At 44.0% G+C, this 21,113-nt stretch overlaps 1 protein-coding gene across 5 annotated transcripts in view; it reads left to right on the forward strand.

Moving 5' to 3' along the window:
- ano1 (anoctamin 1) overlaps nucleotides 1-21,113 on the forward strand; it is a 173,824-nt gene that overhangs the window by 130,025 nt on the left and 22,686 nt on the right. For 3 of the 5 annotated variants that reach the window (XM_033038711.1, XM_033038710.1, XM_033038713.1), the window contains 7 exons: nucleotides 6,447-6,529; nucleotides 6,646-6,657; nucleotides 8,285-8,359; nucleotides 9,558-9,635; nucleotides 12,361-12,435; nucleotides 16,713-16,914; nucleotides 20,913-21,024. In XM_033038711.1, coding sequence (XP_032894602.1) covers nucleotides 6,447-6,529; nucleotides 6,646-6,657; nucleotides 8,285-8,359; nucleotides 9,558-9,635; nucleotides 12,361-12,435; nucleotides 16,713-16,914; nucleotides 20,913-21,024 — 637 coding nt within the window. The remainder of the gene's footprint in view (nucleotides 1-6,446; nucleotides 6,530-6,645; nucleotides 6,658-8,284; nucleotides 8,360-9,557; nucleotides 9,636-12,360; nucleotides 12,436-16,712; nucleotides 16,915-20,912; nucleotides 21,025-21,113) is intronic. The other 2 variants (XM_033038714.1, XM_033038712.1) reach the window with 1 other exon arrangement.

Here is a 21,113-nt window from a genome sequence, read left to right on the forward strand (position 1 = left end):
TCCATTGAATTGTCCTCCACAGCCTTCTGTGGCAAAGAATTCCACAGATTCACCACCCTCTGACCAAAGAAATTGCTCCTCATCTCCTTCCTAAAGGAACATCCTTTAATTCTGATGCTGTGACCTCTGGTCCTAGACTCTCCCCCTGGTGGAAACATCCTCTCCACATCCGCTCTATCCAAGCCTTTATGTTCAGAGATACAGCATGGAAACAGCCCTCGAGTCCACGCTGACCATCGATCACCTGTTCACACCAATTTTATGTTATCCCACTTTCTCAGCCACTCTGTACACACTGGGGGCCAATTAACCTACAAACCTGCACATCTTTGGGATGTGGGAGGAAACCAGCGCACCCGGAGAAAACCCACGTGGTCACTGGGGGGCGGGTGCAAACTCCACATACTTGGCACCTGAGGTTGGGATCGAACCTGGTTCTCTGGCAGCGTGAGGCAGCAGCTTGACCGCCCGCACCCCTTTAGTTTAGTTTATTGTCATGTGTACTGAGGTACAGTTGCAAACTCTTCACCCCTGTGCCACCTTGTATGTGTCCTTCTCTTCTGAAAGACCCAGTTTAGTTTAGTGATACGGTGTGAAAACAAGCCCTTCGGCCCACCGAGTCCACACCGATCAGCGATCCTCGCATAGTAACACTATCCAACACACACTGGAGACAATTTAACATTTATACCAAGCCAAATTAACCTACAAACCCGCATTTCTTTGGAGTGTGGGAGGAAACTAAAGATCTCTGAGAAAACCTACGGGTAGAAAGCCCAAACTCCGTACAGACAGCGCCCTGGTCTCTGGAATGTAAGGCAGCAGCTCTACCGCTGTGCCACCGTGCTGCCCTTGAGAGCTTTGTGCAAATAATAGACGTAATGGTGTCAATGTCTGTCATCATCAGTACAGCTACTATTTGTATGTTTGATCGTTGGATACGTTGGCTGGTTCACGACTTGCTATTACAGCAGCAGACAGGCATAGCCTCACTCGCCCCTGACCTGCATCACCATTGTGTTGGATTGTCCCAGCTTAATAACCATTAATCACACCAGCCGGCACAGGATCATGTGTGCGTGTGATGCTGTGCTGTTTAAAATTGATTGATTGATTATACCTTTAATAATCCTTTACAGGAAATTACAGTGCCACGACAGCTTCAAGACAGACATAACACCACACATTTCCTCAAATGGCTTCCATACTTAACAAGTTAAAATACAAGTTAAATACAAGTTAAAATACAATTAATTTAAAAAAAAAGTGCAGTTATTTATGCGCATTATATAATCTTATAGCAGCTGGTAAACAGGACTTCCTATGTCTCTCAGTTTTGCACATTGGTGCAATCAGCCTCTGACTGAAGATGCTGCTCTTGATCACCTTCAGGGCATGGAGTGGGTGAGTGGGGTTGGTCATTATAGAACCTAGTTTGTTCAGAGTTCTGGCCTCTGCCACCTGCTGGACCGTTCGTTGCTCAGCCCCGACCACTGAGCCGGCCTTCCTGATTAGCTTGTCCAGTCTGTTTTTATCCGCTATACGGGCGCCATCTCCCCAACAGGCCACATCAAAAAACAGAGCACTGGCCACCACTGAATGGTAGACACTGCACAGTAGGGGTTGGCAGATGTTAAATGACCTCAGCCTCCTTAAAAAATACAGTCGGCTTTGTCCCTTCCTGTACACCGCCTCCAAATGTCACTCCCAAAGTGGTAGAAATTCAAACCCTTTACATCTACTTGTCCATATCTGCGGCAGTATATGCAAATTGTCCATTCCAGCTGGTGTTTAAGTGAAGTAGACCCAGCAGCAGAGAAACGGGCCCATTTTCAAGGCCCTTTCCAGCGAGTCTTTAAAACCCGTGTAGGAAGGAACTGCAGATGCTGGTTCCTACCGAAGATCGACGCAAAGTGCTGGTGTAACTCAGTGGGTCAGATGCTGCCTGACCTGCTAACTTACACGCGTGTGTGTGTGTGTGTGTGTTTTCTCAGGAGAACATGGGACCTGTCTTCAGACTAATTATAATGGGGTTGGGGGTGTGAGGAGGAGAAAGAAAGTTGGCTGAGAGGATGGGCATGACTTACCCTTAGTAGGTGATAGGTTGAAGGTAGACACAAAGAGCTGGAATAACTCAACGGATCAGCCCTTTGTCCACTAGACCCACATTATAGACTCTCTTATAGAGATGCAATGCTGAGAGTTGTTAACAACCTCAAGATTATTATACAACTGGACTGTTAGCAAAGCATTAATGGACACCATGATTTGAGTTTAGTTTGGAGATACAGCGTGGAAACTGGTCCACGTCGACCTGCGATCCCCGCACATTAATACCATCCTACACACTTTTCCGGCCTATTTTTTTGCAATTGCGCCGAGCCAATTAACCTTCAAACCTGCACGCTGTTGGGCTGTGGAAAGAACCGAAGATCTCGGAGATAACCCACGCAGGTCTCGGGGACTACGTGCAAACTCCGTACAGACAGCACCCGTAGTCAGGATCGAAAGAGGGTCCCTGGCGCTGTAAGGCAGCAACTCTACCGCTGCGCCACCCTATGTGATAAACTGACCAGAAAGCCCCTGGCCAAATGTAGCTTTGTTTAAATTTGAGTAAACATTGTAAGCCCTGTTTTAATACTTAACAAATGTTGCGCGACACTAGTCAAACTTTCAATTGCAACCATCCATTAAATTCATTTGTTTTGCTTCCAGTCCATTACTTAATTTAAGCTTGTCTTAAATCAACCTTGACTGTGCAGCTGAGCACTAGGGCTATCCGTGACTTTTTACCTCTGACAAGACGACTGCAAATGACAATAACATGTCTAAGTAGTACTCTTAACATGGCTCCCATACATAAGACTCTTTGCCGTACAAAAGTATAACAATGGTATTGCGTTGATTTGCGACATAAAGCTTTCTCAGGGCACAGCAAAATCACAAGCTGGTTTGTAAATGCATCTCCTGACTCCTAACTATCATCTATATCTGAAAAAGTATCCGACCCGAAATGTAACCCATCCTTTTTCTCCGGAGATTCTGCCTGACTTGCTGAGTTGCTCCAACACTTTGTGTCCATCTTGTGTCCATAAAGTAGCATCTGCACCTTGCTTCTATCTTCCTATGTTCACAGTTTAAGGATAAGGGGGAAATCTTTTAGTACCGAGATGAGAAAAACATTTTTCACACAGAGTGGTGAATTCTCTGCCACAGAAGGTAATTGAGGCCAGTTAATTGGCTATATTTAAGAGGGAGTTAGATGTGGCCCTTCTGGCTAAAGGGATCAGGGGGTATGGAGAGAAGGCAGGTACAGGATACTGAGTTGGATGATCAGCCATGATCATATTGAATGGTGGTGCAGGATCGAAGGGCCGAATGGCCTACTCCTGGACCTATTTTCTATGTTTCTGTTCTGCAGAGTGTGCAGGGTTACAGTGCTAGAGATCAGGGTTCGATCCTGATTACGGGTACGTTCTCCCTGTGACCACGTGGGTTTTCTCTGGGTGCTCCAGTTTCCTCCCACACGCCAAAGATGTATGGGTTTGTAGGTTAATTGGCTTTGGTAAAATTGTCCCTAGTTTGCAGGATGGTGTTAGTGTACAGGGTGATTGCTGGTCGGCACGGACTCGCCGGGCTGAAGGGTCTGTACTTCCGCACTGTATTTTCAAAGTTTAAAGTTTGTTTTCTCACCCTCATTGTACTGTCTGCAACCCAATACACTGGTCATCTACAACCGGTCATCTTCTCAACAAGAACACGTCGTGCTGGAGAACATGCATAGCTAACGTTTGGGGTCAAGATCCAGCACTTTGTGTCCATTCCTGCTGAGTTACGCCAGCAATTTGTGCCCTTTTGCGTATTAACCAGCATCTGCTGTTCTTTGTTTCTACATAGAATCATAGGGCCGTACAGAGAGGAAACAGGCCCTTCGGCCCAACTTGCCCACACCAGGCAAGATGTCCCATCCACACTAGTCCCACCTGCCTGCGTTTGGTCCATATCCCTATAATCCTGCCCAATCCATGTACCTGTCTCGATGTTTCTTAAATGTTGCCTCAACCACCTCCTCCAGCAGCTTGTTCCATGTACCCGCCACCCTCTGTGTGGAAAAAGTTACTTCTCGGGTTCCTATTAAATCTTTCCCCCCTCACTGGCCTTAAGCCTCTGTACTCTGGTTCTCACTTAAACATCTTCTCAATAACATAGCAACTCTTTGTTCTCATCGCACACATTATTTGGGACCTCAGTCAGTTCCTATTATGTGGATGTTGGTAAGATGGGATTGACAGGTCAACATTTTCAGGTCCAGAATAGGTACAGATAGGTGCAGAACGTAACTAAAGGCAGTCACATGCCTATTCCAAACAAGGCTAGAGTTACACAGTGCATTGACATCTGTTCCGTGGCACCATCATTGGTGTCAAAGAGCAGAGAGAGCTCAAAACCCAGAGATACAAAAATCTGGAGTAACTCAGCGGCTCAGACAGCATCTCTGGAGAAAAGGAATAGGTGATGTTTCGGATCGAAACCCTTCTTCAAATTGGGAGTCGGGGGAAAGGGGAACGAGAGATATAGGTGGTGATATAGAGAGATACTGAACAAATGAATGAAAGGTACACAAAAAAAGCAATGGTGATAAATGAAACGGGCCATTGTTAGCTGTGAGATAGGTGAAAAGGTGTTACAGACAATGAGATTCAACAAGACAACCCGAAATGTCTTTAATTCCTTTCTACCAGAGATGTTGTCTGACCCGCTGAGTTACTCCAGCTTTTTGTGTCCATCTTTGGTTTAAACCAGCATCTGCAGTTCCTTCTCACTCAAAACCCAGTGAACTGGTTGAACTTCCGAGCACGATTGTACCAATCTCGCCCTTGCAGATGTCGGAAAGCAGTGTTCTATGTGAATGAGTAACTGCATCGGCATTGCAGGGGATATCTGATGAATCATTCCTAGTGTCTGAGGGAAAAAAATCAAATAAACAAGACATCCTTAAGTTTGTGGTTTCCGTATCTTATTCACCATAGACAAGGAACTGACTGGAATATAAATAACTCGGGTTTAAATGTTAACATATGACGACATTTCAGTTTAGTTTATTACCAAATCATCGGTTTCATTTGCCATTGAATTGTAGTTGAAGCTTGCACCTTTCAACTCCAATTTGTTTTGAAAGAAAATATATTCAATATTTTATGTTCAAACTAGATCCCATGTTAGTCTGAAGAAGGGTTTCGGCCTGAAACGTTGCCTATTTCCTTCGCTCCATAGATGCTGCCGCACCCGCTGAGTTTCTCCAGCTTTTTTGTGTACCTACCATGTTAGACTTGATTGATACATTCTTCTTAGTCTTGTGTTCTTGAATTTATTTTTTACCATCCACTAGGATGCCCGAAGAGGCTCTGGTGAATAAAGTGGAGAAACAGAGAATGTTTCCACTAGTGGGAGAGTCCAGGATTAGAGATCACAGCTTGAGAATTAAAGGATGTTCCTTTCGGAAGAAGATGAGGAGGGATTTCTTTAGTCCGAGGCTGGTGAATCAGTGGAATTCTTTGCCACAGATGGCTGTGGAGGACAAGTCAATGGCAGTTGAGGCTGGGGCCATCCCAACGTTTAAGAAGCAGTTAGACAGGTATATGGATAGGACAGGTTTGGAGGGATATGGACTAAATGCAGGCAGGTGGGATGGGTGTAGCTGGGACATGTTGGCCAGGAAGGGCATATTGTGCCAAAGGGCCTGTTTCCACACTGTATCACTCCATGACCCTATGGTTACCTTTAAGGCAGAGATGGTGGTGGTCTGTCATTGATGACGAGAGCATAGTTGTGCATTGCTCTAAAGCCAGTGCGTGGGAGGGATGAAGGTGGAGAGGCTGTTGCACAGGAGCAAGCCCCACCCTCTCGGGATCCATTGGCAGGGTTAGACGTCATGGCTGGAAACTCCCCTGGATGCAGTGGACGGCCATGTCCTCTTCTGTGCTTTGACGTGCCCTCCGCACTCCTGAGCCGCCTTCCCTGGCCCTCGAACCGTCCAGTGGTCTTCCTCCACCCAATCTACCAAAACAGGCCACGCGTGCTGGGCTGAGCAACCACGGGGAGAGATTCCTGATTAGTCCGAGGTTATGGGGAGAAGGCAGGAGAATGGAGTTAGGAGGAAGAGATGGATCAGTCATGGTTGAACGGCGGAGTAGACTGGATGGGCCGAATGGCTTCTGAACGAATGACTATCACACTTGACACGTCACAAGCCCTCTTTAACCCTATCTATAAACTGGTGTGGCCCATCCTGACCTGTTACATTCTTTGAACTGAGATGAGGTACACGGCACATCCGCATGGCCAACGTTTGAAGCCATGCTTCATATTGAATCATTGCTTTGTCATTGTATTGCTGTGCGATGCCACTGGTAACCATTTTTAACAGCAGCCACTTTTACTTCCAGCTGCGATGTTCTTGGAGCACTGGAAGAGGTGCCAAATGAGACTGAATTACAAATGGGATCTCACTGGATTTGAAGAAGATGAGGTTAGGCTTCAAACATCTTTCCCAAAAGTTCCTAAATTTGCAATTGAACAATATTTTATCATCGTTTTTGCAGTTTAATAATACTTGTTTCTTCTTCTGTCGTCGACTACCTGAAGGAGCGATTAAAGGTTTGGACAATTTTTTGAAAATTAAATCCTGCATATCTTTCCTAAGCTTGCTTCTTATGACTTGTGTTGGTGCTGGACAAGGGAGGGGGCAGGAGGTTGGATTTGGTTAAATGCAATTTTAAGTTAAGCTTTGAAACGCATGCTGTCTTGGCAATGTTCTTTCTACATGTTGTACTGTCAAAAACCATGACGCTCTTCATAATCAACCTTAATTATTTTCTCACGAGCTGTTGCTAGAATTGAGAATTTTCCACAGAGCTTAATCAATGCTTCCACTTGCCTTTCATGACTGCTTCTTTCTATTTTGCCTCAGGAGCACAATAATAATTAAGGAAGGGTAGTGACACAAATGGTAGAGGTGTTCGGTGGCAGAAACCTGGGTTCGATTAATAGTTTAGTTTAGTTATTGTCACGTGTTGCGAGGTACAGTGAAAAGCTGCTTTGTCAACAAAAAGACCACACATAAAGTTGTAGTAACTCAGCAGGACAGGCAGTATCTCTGGAGAGAACGAAATGAAACGTCACCCATTTCCTTCTCTTGTTTGATGCTGCCTGTTTCTCTGAGTTGAAGGCCTGTTCCACTTTGCCATCATTTGCGCGTAATTTACGCAACATAATTTACGCGTCATGAATGCACGACGCGCGCATCGTGACACGCACGTGATGCGCGCATGGTGTGCGATGACATAGGTAGTGACGCGCGGCGTCGCAGGATTTAGTGATGTACAAAATCTTCGTGTGCCATCTGCGTTACGCGCAAATGAAGGCCAAGTGGGACCGGCCCTATACTACAGCTTTTTGTGCCTAATCTCGGTTTAAACCAGCATCTGCAGTTCCTTCCCACACCAAGACGATACGTGATGAGAATCAAGCCGTCCACAGAGTACAGATGCAGGATAATGGGAATAATGTTTGGTGCAAGATAAAGTCCAATTAAAGATAGTCCAAAGCTCTCCGCTGAGGTAGATGGCTGGTCAGGGCCGCTCTCTAGATTCTGACCTCAGGTACTGTCTACAAAAAAAGAGAGTCTGCCTCTATCCATAGTTTGGCCTTTCAGAATTGGATTTGGTGACATTTGGCATCTAGTCGTTGACCTCGAGACCTTTTTTTCCCTAATTTTAAAAAGCATATACATTAGCAAACCAGTGAGGCTCACAGAATTCTCTCGCTAATCAGAAATTCTTGGGGCATCTTTGGAAGTGGCATTTGGTGACGAATACACTATTGTTTTTCAGTGTCAATTCATTGTGGATGAAAATGTTCTTTAGTTTCGGGGCAAGAAATGTTGATTTGGCACGTCTGGTAAATGATGTTACGTTAATAATGTTGGCTTGTGATTTTTGGCCTGCCTTTCGATGTTATCTAAACCGCACTCAATTTTGAGGCTGAAGTTGTGATTTGAAGACATTTTTGATCATTCATCCTCAGTTACATTTGAGCTTTTCTAATGATCGCTGCTTCGAGGCTAGAGAAGATTAAGTTTAATTTTTGTAGATGTTTTACTGGGTCAAAAGTAGTTGAACTTTCAAATAACTTTTCTTCAGCTTTTTGCTTGATGTTGCTTTTTAATTACGACAAAAATAATGTATCTGCTCAGATGATTTTTCTTCTCTATTGAAATTGGCAGGACCATCCACGCCCCGAGTATGAGGCCAGGGTGCTGAGTAAAGTTCTGAAGAAAGAACTTCAAAAGAAAGAAGAGGTACAGATAAGCCTTTCATATAATTGATGCTTCCTTAGTTTTAGACCCGTTTTTTTTTTTTATACAGATTTTTTTCTTGGTTTTTGAAACTGATTTGATTTATGTAATCTTGTTCCTAAGAATTTTATCTTGCTGCATAATTATATTAATATTCCTCATTATATTAATATTAGGGCACTGATTTGTGGAACCTTCCCTAAGTTAATAAGTAATAGGAGCAGAATTAGGCCATTAAGTCTACTCCGCCATTCAATCATGGCTGATCTATCTCTCCCTCCTAACCCCACTCTCCTGCCTTCTCCCCATAATCCCTGACGCCCGTACTAAGTTATCATCCTCCTTCTGGTGGATGGAGTATCTTTGACGGCAACAAAGAAGATTTGCTGAATTATCTAGAAAGATCACGCCAATGGCTGTTTAAAAGGGAAGGTCTATCCTCTCGTCAGTCGGCAGTGCGATTGGGGGTGAAAGCACATTGTACGAAAGTGGAAAGGGAAATTATGTGATTCACCTCAAAAGGGCGCAAAGTGCTGGAGTAACGCAGCGGGTCAGGTAGCATCTCTGGTGAACATGGATAGGTGATGTTCTGGGTTGGCACCTCTTCTTCACGCACCCGACCTGAAATGTCGCCTAACCATGTTCTCCAGAGATGCTGCCTGACCCGCTGTGTTACTCCAGCACTTTTGTGTAAACCAGCATCTGTAGCTCCTTGTTACCACTATGCCATTGACCCCAACACGTTTGATGCTAGCTTTGGGTTCTTGATGGTAGTTTTTAGCATTTCACTCGTGCAATAATATGAGACGGCACAGTGGTGCAGCACCAGAGATCACGGTTCGATCCTGACTACAGACGCTGTCTGTACGGAGTTTGCACGTTCTCCCCCCGACCCTGTGGGTTTTTCGCCGGGTGCTCCGGTTGCTTCCCGCACTCCAAAGACGTACAGGTTTGCAGGTTAATTGGCTTTGGTTAAAAATTGTAAATTGTCCCCAGTGTGTGCAGGATAGTGTTGGCGGGATCGCTGATCGGCGCGGACTCGGTGGGCCGGAGGGCTTGTTTCCGCGCTGTATCTCCAAGCTAAACTGAACTAAATAAAATGGCCAATGACATGTAGCTCAGTATTAAATCCCTAGTGTCAGTCTGCATTGATGTGTTTAACCCTTTGCCTCTATGGTCCTTTTTCTCTGCCTGACCTCAGAAGCCGGCGGATCTGGTGGACGAACAGCCAAACAAATGGAAAAACAGAGTTTTGTCCGCCATGGCTGGGGTGAAATTGGTACCAGTTGAAAATAAAGCTTTCTTATCTGTGTTTAAAGTTTGTTCAGAAAGACACGGAGCCAATATTCCTTTCGTTTTAATCGGTATTGTCACATCTCACGGTACAATATGTTACCACATGAAACACGAGATAATTTTGACTCCCGGTGTAATTGCATTTTCACATTTTACCAATAAATCTTGCACATTCAATTCAGAGTGAAAAATAGAATACATATTAATAAATAATATACATCGATTAATGTATTAATAAATTGAATGGAATAAATGGTATTTAATGCATACATTATACATATAAATGCACAGACACATATACATACACATACATATATCCATATTCATTTACATGCACTCTGACTCGCACACTCTCACTCACACACACTCTCTCTCATGCGCACACGCACACACTCTCACTCTCACTCTATTCGGGGAATATTATACTGATTTGCTTGTCATTTGGACTATCAACATATTCAAAGTATCAAAGCGACAGAATTGAGTGACTTTTCTCTCGTGATCATATCTTACCGTTTTCAAAATCCCTCCTTAAATTGGTTGAATGAAGGAATGAATTTGTTCATCGCTGTGATGAAATGAGCTGAAGGAAACGCCTTCAGTTGGAAGTGGCCGTCTTTCTCAACAACCTGATGGATTTTTTAATATTTCCAAACTCTTGTCACTTTATTAAATGTGTCCGGTAGTTGGTAAAAACGAGTGCATTAGAATGGCTGTGCATGGGAGTACATGTAAAGGCACCGTAATTCAGGTCTTTGTTTCCATCCACCGCAGTTTGGTTATCACCGTGCATGGAACTTGTGACTTTGAGCACTCTGTGACGTATTCTGTGATGCTTGACTAGCAGTAAGTTGTCATGGTAGCAGTAGTCAATCAGGGTATTAATGTGCTAAGCTTCTAGTTTTGAAGTTTGTCCTTATATCAATATTGTTCAATATATCGTCTATTGGTCATATCAAACTATTTTAATCTACATTTTCTTTGTCAGGACTCCTAAACAAAATTTGGGATTTTATCAAAGACACATTGGGGGGGGGGGGTAATAAATAAATAAAACATTTATTAAATAGAGCTGATTTTATTATTATGTTAATAAAAGAAGCCTTTTATCAAATAGGTGGCGATTGGAAAAACCTCTTAGCAACCAAAAGATATGATTTAAATTTAAAGTTATCTTCAGATAAATTAATGCTAGCAGAAATTTTATTTGCCCCAAATTTAACCCAAAACTATTCATCACACCTGAAGCTGATGGATGAACAACAGTGTGAATTGTGAATTAAAAACATGCAGGTTATGATTGACAATGATGAAAAGGAATGGCAATAAACAAACCAACTCAATAGAAGTGATGGAGAGCTTTGCTACAATCCTTGTTTGATGTGTTCAATAATACAGACCTTGGGAGGAGGGGTGGGAGGAGGAGGGGGGGGGGGGGGTGGAGGAGCTAGAATTTAGCTGAACCGTCCATTCTACATAGTTTGTTTGTAAACGCATCTCATTGGAACTATTACGGGTGAACAAAGTGGCTGCTGCGTTTGTCTCTGGCCAGTGGCTCTGGAGAGAAATGAGAACAGCTGAACTTGTTCAGCCTGAGTTATTGGGCAAGAAAACCGATGGTCGATATCAAGGCGATTGGACATTTGTGGTAGAATCCTGCTGGAAAATGTTCAACTGGCCCATCTAAGACTGCGATGGCTTGAAGGCAGACCAATTGTTCGGGAGTTTGGAGGGCAAGAGTTGGATATTGTCAGAGTCCAGAAGGCCATTAGTCCCTGTGTCTACCTGTGTTTTTTGCCACATGGTATCATGTAAGCTAGCCAGTTGCGGTAGATGGATTATAAAGAAGTCATCAGGAGATTCTGACGGTGATGACCCAAAATGTTGCTAATGGCCTGGTTGGCAAACGGGATGTTAGTGGAGCACTGCTGTTACTGATAACGGATGATTGAAATGAGAGACGTCCCAACCAACGCCTCTTCCATCGTGTGAGGCAGAGCAAACACGACCAGCTGCTGTTTCACCAGAAAGGCTGCATGGTAGGTGGACCTTAACGACGTGCACGTTACTCTGTCCAGCAATGGACGATGTGTTCCGCGCCATTTTGTTCCGATGCAGAAAAAAGCCTTTGGTGATGAGACTCAAAGAAAAAAAACTTCAATATTGTTGGAGACATGATGAAGTTTTTCAAATGAAGTTTACTGCCAGTTGACACAGCAACTAAAAACATTGAACATTGAATTATTGATCGGACCCTTTGGGGTACAAACTTAGCAAGTGATTAAAGTAAAGACCCTAAAACACATACCAAGAGAGGATAAAATCAATGAGCTGAAGATCGAGTTACATGAGCCAGAATAAAAGACTTATCCGATGAAATACAATGATCAATGCGGACTAAATGAGCGAGTTAGTTTTGTGAATGCAACAACGTTGTTTTGGGTAGGAGTCGAGAGATGCTGTAGATTAGACAGTTAAATTGGTTGGGTTTTGGTCTAATGTCTGAGACGCACACGTACATAGTTTGGTAAGGCATCACTTGTGTCTACCAGTTCTGTATTATTTAACCACCTTGCTACCCAGGTGAAACCTGATGGATTTCATAATTCAGATAAGGACTTATTTTGAGCAGAAGCACCTAGCACATGTTGGGGTTAACAACCACCTTGGGGAATTAATTTTGCACTGATTTCTGCTTGTGTTCGCAGACTGAGCAAGAGAAGCTGACTTGGAAAGATCGTACTCCGGCGTACATAACAAATATAGTCAGCATCCTATTTATGGTAAGAGTGTCAATAACGTTTTCAATGGAATTACTGGCGTCTCGTGTTTTTCTCGGGGGTTATGTGCCTGAAAAGCAGCGCAAATTCAAAAACATGTAAATTAAACATCGCTAAACCGGCAACAGTACATTTGAGGGCATTATTCCAAAAATACAAATGTGTTTATCAAGATTTGTTATGTCAGAAGGAATAGGAGTAGAATTAGGCGATTCTGCCCATCAAATCTACTCCGCCATTCAATCACGGCTGATCTATCTCTCCAAACCCCATTCTCCTGCCTTTTCCCCGTAACCCCTGACACCTAACCTATGGTAACAACAAGCACAAGCTTGATTAGTACGGGTGTCAGGGGTTATACGGAGTAGGCAGGTGAATGGGATTGAGAGGGAGAGATAGATCAGCCACGATTGAATGGCAGAGTAGACTTGATGGGCCAAATGGCCTAATTCTGCTCCTGTCACTTATGAACGTTATTTCAAAACCGTATAAATCAAACACACATAAAACTCGAGGTACCTGTATCGGTGGAACTTCCGTTTGTTTTGGCATACTATAACGTTTGAAGGATATCAGAGTTTGGGTGTCAAAGGTATTCATGAATGTACAGGATGAATGGTAAAGAAGGCTGACATTTGTTCCTCTCCATTCCAATAGCAAAATGCTTTAAACACGATTAAGTATATTTGCAGAGTAGCCACGGGAGTGGCAGACAATGAACATAGACATAGAACATAGGTTATCAAAAACGGACAACAAAGATGGTCAGATGGCTGTGGAGGCCAAGCCAATGGATTTAGATGGATTCTTGATTAGTACGGGTGTTTGGGGTTTTGGGGAGAAGGCAGGAGAATGGGGTTGAGAGGTAAAGACAGATTGGCCTTGATTGAATGTCGGAGTAGACTTGATGTCCCGAATGGCCTAATTCTGCACCTATCACATGAACTTATGGGTGCCCAAACCCTATAAATGAATAAACACTGTGTGCATGGCCATTGAGATTTTGAAATTATTCATCTTTTCAGAAGCTCACAACTATCCAATTTTTTATTTATTTTTTTTTTTTTTTGGGAACTACATTTTTCCTTTTGCCAGTTATCTTAAATCTTTGTTCTTTGGTTCCTAATATTCTTGTTGGTCAAACAGTTTCTTCATATCTAATTGCACTGCATTATCAAGAGACTTTGGTTTGGGGAAAGTGAACGAACACTTGGACAGTGGAGTATCTCGTGAGATCTTGCAATGTGACATTGTGAAGTTTTTAATCAAATGCCGTTTGATGTATGATGTCCAACCCTGGCCACCATACGATGCAAGGAAGATTGCAGCAGCAATCTGGGCCCAGGAGTTTATGTTTGAGTTGTGCGGAAGGTTGGAAAGCCTCAACAATCTGGATTAAATTAGAGGGGCCTTTGAGGAGAGGATAAGATATCACATGAATGCAACTGGAACCATAATAAATTAGTGAAGCAATATTAAAAACTGATTAGAAATAACATTTGGCAGAATCCAGTTACCAATTTGGCAGAATGGCCTAAGTCTACTATTCCATTTAATCCCCAAAGCAAGATTGTGGAGAACACGGATACAATTGTTTAGTTTAGAGATACGTCGTGGAGACAGGCCCTTCGGCCCACGGACTCCGCACCAACCAGCGATCCCCGCACATTAACTCTACCCTACGCACACTAGGGACAATTTACACACACACACACCAAGCCAATTAACTTACAAAACCGCACGTCTTTGGAGTGTGGGAGGAAACCGAAGATCCTGGAGAAAACCCACGTGGGTCACAGGGAGAATTCTGCAATGATTTCCTCACTGGACTAGCATCACAAGATCATATAATAGGAGCAGAATTAGGCCATTTGGCCCATCAAGTCTGCTCCGCCATTCATTCGTGGCTGATTCATCTCTCCCTCCTAACCCCATTCTCCTGCCTTCTCCACATAACCCCGGACATAGCTCTGCCCCGTTGATCCAGAAACAAAGGTTTTAATCCAACGGGTTTGCTGAGGAATTAGCTTCCAGATTTGTTCTGTAACTTCTCATACCTCCAGCGTCCCCCTCCCCGACTCTCATTCTGAAGAAGGGTCTTGACCTGCTATGTCACCTATTCCTTCTCTCCAGAGATGCTGCCTGTCCCGCTGAGTTACTCCAGCATTTTGTGCCCATCGTCAGATTTCCCTAATTGTGCAAGTTACCAATCGATTGTAGAAAGAGCTATATTCCTTGGAGCTCAGGAGGAACCAAAGTATTTTACTCAGAGTAGGAGCATCAGAAACCAGGGGGGGTGATCCTATAGAGTGTGTAAGATCACGAGGGGAATAGATAGGGTGAATCTTTTACCCAGAGTCGGGCCTTCAAAAACCAGGACTGTGTGTGTCTGTGTTTTTTTTTTTTTAATTTACCCCGGCACATCTCTTCAAACTTTCCTTCCTTGACCTTAAAGCTTAGCTCTCTAGTCTGTGCCATTTCTGCCCTGGGGGGGAAAAGGTTCTGAATGTCAACCCTATCTCTGCCCCTCATAATGAGGTCTCCTCAACCTCCAATGATCCAGAGAAAACAATCCAAGTTTGGCCAGCCTCTCCTTGTGGATAATGAATGCTCCCCAAACTGGGCAGCATTCCGATAAACCTTTCCAAACCTTCCACATCCTTCCTGTAAGGCGGTGGCCGAAACATCACACCATACTCCATCGCACCCTGACAAAACGTTTCTCAAGCTGCAACATGCCTTCCCGGCTGTTATCCTCAATGTCTTGACCGATTAAGCCATATTTCCTTCTAACTAACCTCCTTTCCATTGACTCCATTTACACCTCGCGCTGCCTCGGCAAGGCCAGCAACATAATCAAGGACGAGTCACACCTTGGCCACTCCCTCTTCTCCCCTCTCCCATCAGGCAAGAGGTGAAAACACACACCTCCAGATTCAGGGACAGTTTCTTCCCAGTTGTTATCAGCCAACTGAACCATCCTATCACCAACTAGAGAGCTGTCCTGAGCTACTATCCACCTCAATGGAGACCCTTGGTCTATCTTTGATTGGACTTTGCTGGCTTTATCTTGTACTAATCGTTATTCCCTTTATCATGTATCTGTACACTGTGGGCCATTCAATTGTAATCATGTATTGACATTCCACTGACTGGATAGCACACAGCAAAAGATTTTCACTGTACCTCGGTGCACGTGACTATAAACTAAACTCAATTCAACTAATACAATTGGTACAGTTGCAATATCCAGTAGAGTTAAACTCATCTTCTAATCATTCTCAGGATTGAAAGCAGTAAATGGAAATGCTCAGCAGATCTAGCAGCATCTGTGGAGAGAAAAATGATCAAGTGCTTGAGAGTTGAAAATAAATTTAAGTTTAATTTGCAGCTGCATATTTAATTCTCTGAGTGGAATTCTCTGCCACAGAAGGCAGTGGAGGCCAATTCACTGGATGTATTCAATAGAGAGTTAGATATAGCTCTTTGGGCTAACGGAATCAAGGGATATGGGGAAAAAGCAGGAACGGGGTACTGATTTTGGATGATAAACCATGATCATATCGAATGGTGGTCGGTGCCAGGCGCGAAGGGCCGAATGGCCGACTCTTGCACCTATTTTCAATGTTTCTAATTCAGACTAAAATTGGTAGGGTGATCTACTTAAGAGTTAGTATGCTTCTGCATTTGTCAACTAACCGTTACTTCTCTGTTGCCACAAATTCACGTCAATAGCTCTGTTTTGGCAGTCGTAAGGGCCTGTCCCACTTGGCCGTCATTTGCGCCTCTTTTACGAGTCATATGTAAAATAGGTGAATGCGTCGGGTTGAGCATGCGTTGCGCATGGTGAGGCGTGGAATCGCATGGGGTGGCGTGCGGTATCGTGCACCTCTCCAGGATTTCGTAGAGTAACGAAATCCTCGCGCGCCACCTGCCTGACGTATCGCGTACACACGCTGACCCATTGTGTACGCAAGCTAACGTATTGGCGTCGCACGCTGGTGTCCTGAAGTCTCGCCTGTATCGCGTGGTGACGCATGGTTACGTCACCACCGTAACCATGCATCGCCGCACGCTGCAGGGTATTCTAATGACATCATGCGCACCATACGGCATGATGACGCGTGATTTACACGCGATGTCGCACGTAACAACGCGTCGACCTATTTTACATATGAGGCGTAAATGAGGCGCAAATGATGGCCAACTGGGACAGGCCCTGGAGGTTTCTGAAGGCACCAGGGTTTTGGATTCTAACCAAAGTGTCCTGCTTTCTCTAGATTGGCCTGACGTTTGCAATCGTCTTTGGAGTGATCCTCTATCGCATCTCCACGGCCGCAGCGATGGCCGTGAGCCCAGACGCCTACGCCAAAGCCAATGTCAGAGTCATCGTCACGGCCACTGCCGTCATCATTAATCTGGTGGTCATTCTAATTTTGGATGAAGTCTACGGTGCCATTGCCAGATGGCTGACAATACTTGGTAAGTATACAATGCTTTTCCAAGGTGAACCTCAGCTACATGGTTCTGTCAAACGCTCATCATATGCTAACCCACTCATTCCTGGAATCATTGTTGTAAACCTCCTCTGGACCCTCTCCAGAGCCAGCACATCCTGCCTCAGATATGGGGCCCAAATTTACTCGCAGTACTCCAAATACAAAAGTATCTGTGTGTTAGTTAACGAAGGTGACCAACAGTGCCAATTATTGTCGATACAATGAACTGCAGATGCTGCTTTATATATTTTTTAAAAGACACAAAGTGCTGGAGTAATTCAGCAGGTTAGGCTGCATCTCTGGAGGACGCGGATGGGTGACATTTCAGGTCAGGGACACTTTTTCAGACTGAATAGGTAACGTTTGGGGTCGGGACCCTTCAGTCTGATGATGGGCCCCAATCCAAAGGATCGCCTGTTCATGTTCTTCAGTGATGCTGCCTGACCCACTGAGTTACTCCAGCATTCTGTTTTAGTGCTAATCTCAGTTTATACTTGCGGAAGTATCCAACTGTTGCCAGAAGACGGAATAAGTCCGGAAGTCCATTTGCTTTCCCACTCCCCTAATTTTCAAACAATTCATTTGATATAAATGATTTGTTAGTGAAGCAGTTATTTTAATGCACCCATCACTTTAATGTTTACACTGAATGTACTGCAATGTCATTTCATGGCTGTCCTCAATTAAAAGTGCAAAGATTTGATATTTAAAAACTGTTCTGCTTTTTGGTTTATGATGCTCAAGGTATTTAAAAAAAAATATATATATATATATATACAAAGTCTAATATAAGACTTGACCATCATTGACTTGACAAGTCTTTGTAAGCAGTTCTATCCACATCCCCAATGCGATTGTTAGTTTTTTTTAAATAGAATGAACATGCCAAGAATATAATTCCACCATAACTGTGTTATTACCACCAGATACTAAATCATTCTCATGTACTACTTACAGGCATGCTGGGGTTTAGAGCCCAGTTGCCATGTTTAGATTAGTTTGGTTTAGAGATGCAGCACGGAAACAGGCCCTTCGGCCCACCGAGTCGGCGCCGACCAGTGATCCCCGCACACTAACACTACCCTACACATACCAGGGACAATTTCACTCTTTTTTACCATAGCCAATTTACCTACAAACCTGCATGGCTTTGGAGTGTGGGAGGAATCCGGAGATCAAGGAGAATAGCCCCAGGGAGAACGCGCAAACTCCGTACAGACAGCACCAGCATGATTTTTATGAGAATCCTCTTTAATGGGACTCTTTAATGAGAATCCTCTCATGATTTTATGCAGCTCGACAAGATCACCCCTCATTCTCTTGCGCTGTGGGGGAGGGGGGGGGGGGGGGTGAGGGAGGGGGAAGAGCAACAGGGATCTGATGTGGGGGGAACCGCCATGGTGAAACAATGGAGGACCCTGTGTGGGGGAAAGCTGTGGGGGGGGAGGGTTGTAGCTTTGTAAGCTCCCTTTATGGGTGACTATTTGCATACCTTGGCAAGGTATGAAAGCAAAGAATTTCATTGCGATTTAATTCAATTCAGTAGTCAGGACCGAACCAGAACCTCTGGCGCTGTAAGGCAGCAACTCTGCCACTGTGCCACTGTGCCACCCTAAATGTGGAATATTTGAAGAAGGGTTTTGGCCCGAAACGTTGCCTATTTCCTTCGCTCCATAGATGCTGCTGCACCTGCTGAGTTTCTCCAGCACTTTTGTCTACCTGTGGAATATCTAGTTGTGAAAGTGTACGTTGCTCTGATGGTTTATTGCTCTGGGCAATCCCTTGTTGTAGAATCCTGGCCTTTTATCCTCAAGGGCTTCCTGGAACTAAGTGTCTTCACTGCGTCCCAAGTTTGTTCAAAGTTTAGTGGCTGTTTGATGAGGAAAGTTTCCCCTTTGCCAGGTACTTGCACATGTTTGGCTGCAGGTCAGGAGACGATTGTTTGCTACATTTTCTTTAAAGACTGTTGCCACTTTGAAGAATGGTGATTACTCTCAGCTTTTATAAATTGGCATGCATCCTCCAAAAGGCAGCAGACTGTTTGAAGTAGATGACCAAAAAGGATATGGATTAAAATCTCCGTTCCTCTGTGAATCTGAGCAACTACTTCCATTACAGTAGAATGACCCAGATTTACTTCTTTAAGACCGCAGACCTAGGAGCACAATTAGGCCATTCTGCCCATCAAGTCTACTCACCATTCAATCATGGCTAATCTATTTTCCCCCCTCAACTCCATTCTCCCTGCCTTACTAATCAAGAATCTTCAATCTCTGCTTTAATCTTAGAGAATCTTGTAGGGGGAATCTTATAGAAACTTACAAAGTTCTTAAGGGGTTGGACAGGCTAGATGCAGGAAGATTGTTCCCGATGTTGGGGATGTCCAGGACAAGGGGTCACAGTTTAAGGATAAAGGGGCAATCCTGCCACAGAAGGTAGTTGAGGCCAGTTCATTGGCTATATTTAAGAGGGAGTTAGATGTGGCCCTTGTGGCTACAGGGATCAGGGGGTATGGAGAGAAGGCAGGTACAGGATACTGAGTTGGATGATCAGCCATGATCATATTGAATGGCGGTGCAGGCTCGAAGGGCCGAATGGCCTACTCCTGCACCTATTTTCTATGTTTCTAAGTGACTTGGCCTCCACAGCCGTCTGTGGCAGTGAATTTCGCAGACTCACTACAATCGGGCTAAGGAAATTAGTCAGATCCTGACCCCTGAAACTCAATAAATAAACAAATATAGTGCAATAATAATAATAGTCTCTTGTAGTTCAGAGCTTATTTGTTGTCGTGTTTAATAGCCTGATGGCTGTAGGGAAGAACCTGGACGTTACAGTTTTCAGGCTCCTGTACCGTCTTCCCGATGGCAGTGGTGAAATGAGTGTTTCCTCCCACACTACAAAGACATGCATGTTTGTAGGTTTAATTGGCTTTTGGTAAAGTTGTAAATTGTCCCTATCGTGTGGGATAGTGCTGGTGTACGGGGTGATCGCTGGGTGGCGTGGATTCGGTGGGCCGAAGGTCCTGTTTCCGCCCTAAACTGTAAAGACTTTCAGGCATGGAGGTGATGAAATGATATGGAATGAATTAGAGGGCAAAAAGATTTAGAAAGCTACAAGAAGTCAGTACAAAGGATGCATTAGGACTTCAAGTTTAGTACAAATGATTGATGTGATCAACAAATATTGATTTGGTGACTCAATATAGGTTGACAAATGCAGTGTTAATGGAGGAATCTCCATCTCCCAGTATTATGATATGGCTTTGGATTCGTTCATACAAGTCAGAAAATGGGAGGCTTATCCATTGTATACACCCAGCGCTACGAATGCTGAGTTATCTACTGTGACTTCAAGTGATCCTTGCATCCCCTCTCTTTCCATCCCTCCCCCACCCGAGTCGTTATTCTAGCTTCAAATTTGTCTTGTAGGATGGAACTGCAGATGCTGGTTTAAACTGAAGATAGACACAAAATGCTGGAGTATCTCAGTGGAAACAGGCAGCATCTCAGGATAGAAGGAATGGCTGATGTTTGGGTCGAGACCCTACTCCAGACCTATAAAGTTGTCTTGTTGAGTCTCATTGTCTCTAACTTGTTTTCACCTAGACCAACACCTAACAATGGCCGGTCCCCTTTATCATTGTTACTTTTTTGCTTATTTTTCATTCATTTGTTCTATATCACCGTCTGTCTATGTCTCTCCTTTCCCTCGCCCCTGACTCTCAGTCTGAAGAAGAGTCTCGACCTGAAACGTTACCTATTCCTTTTCTCCAGAGATGCTGCCTGACCCGTTGAGTTACTCCAGCTTTTTGCGTCTATCTTCGGTTTAAACCAGCACCTGCAGTTCCTTCCTACACATTGTATGAAATGCTGTATTAATAGAATGCTGTATTAATACAATACACCAGTCTGCTAACGTTGTCGACTTTATTATCAATTGTCATCTTGTGATCGTGTTTTTCTTTTGCTCCTGCTACAGAGATTCCAAAAACGGACAAAAGTTTTGAGGAAAGATTAATTTTCAAATCTTTTCTGCTGAAGTTTGTGAATGCCTACACGCCAATCTTTTACGTTGCATTTTTCAAGGGCAGGTGAGTGATTCGGCGTAACTCGTGCGCCTAACGTTGTGTAACTAAGTGTCGCAAGGACTTGGCAATGTGGAAGTAACCCAAGTCACCAT

The sequence above is a fragment of the Amblyraja radiata genome, chromosome 20 (genome assembly GCF_010909765.2).
Source record: "Amblyraja radiata isolate CabotCenter1 chromosome 20, sAmbRad1.1.pri, whole genome shotgun sequence".
Taxonomy (NCBI): domain Eukaryota; kingdom Metazoa; phylum Chordata; class Chondrichthyes; order Rajiformes; family Rajidae; genus Amblyraja; species Amblyraja radiata.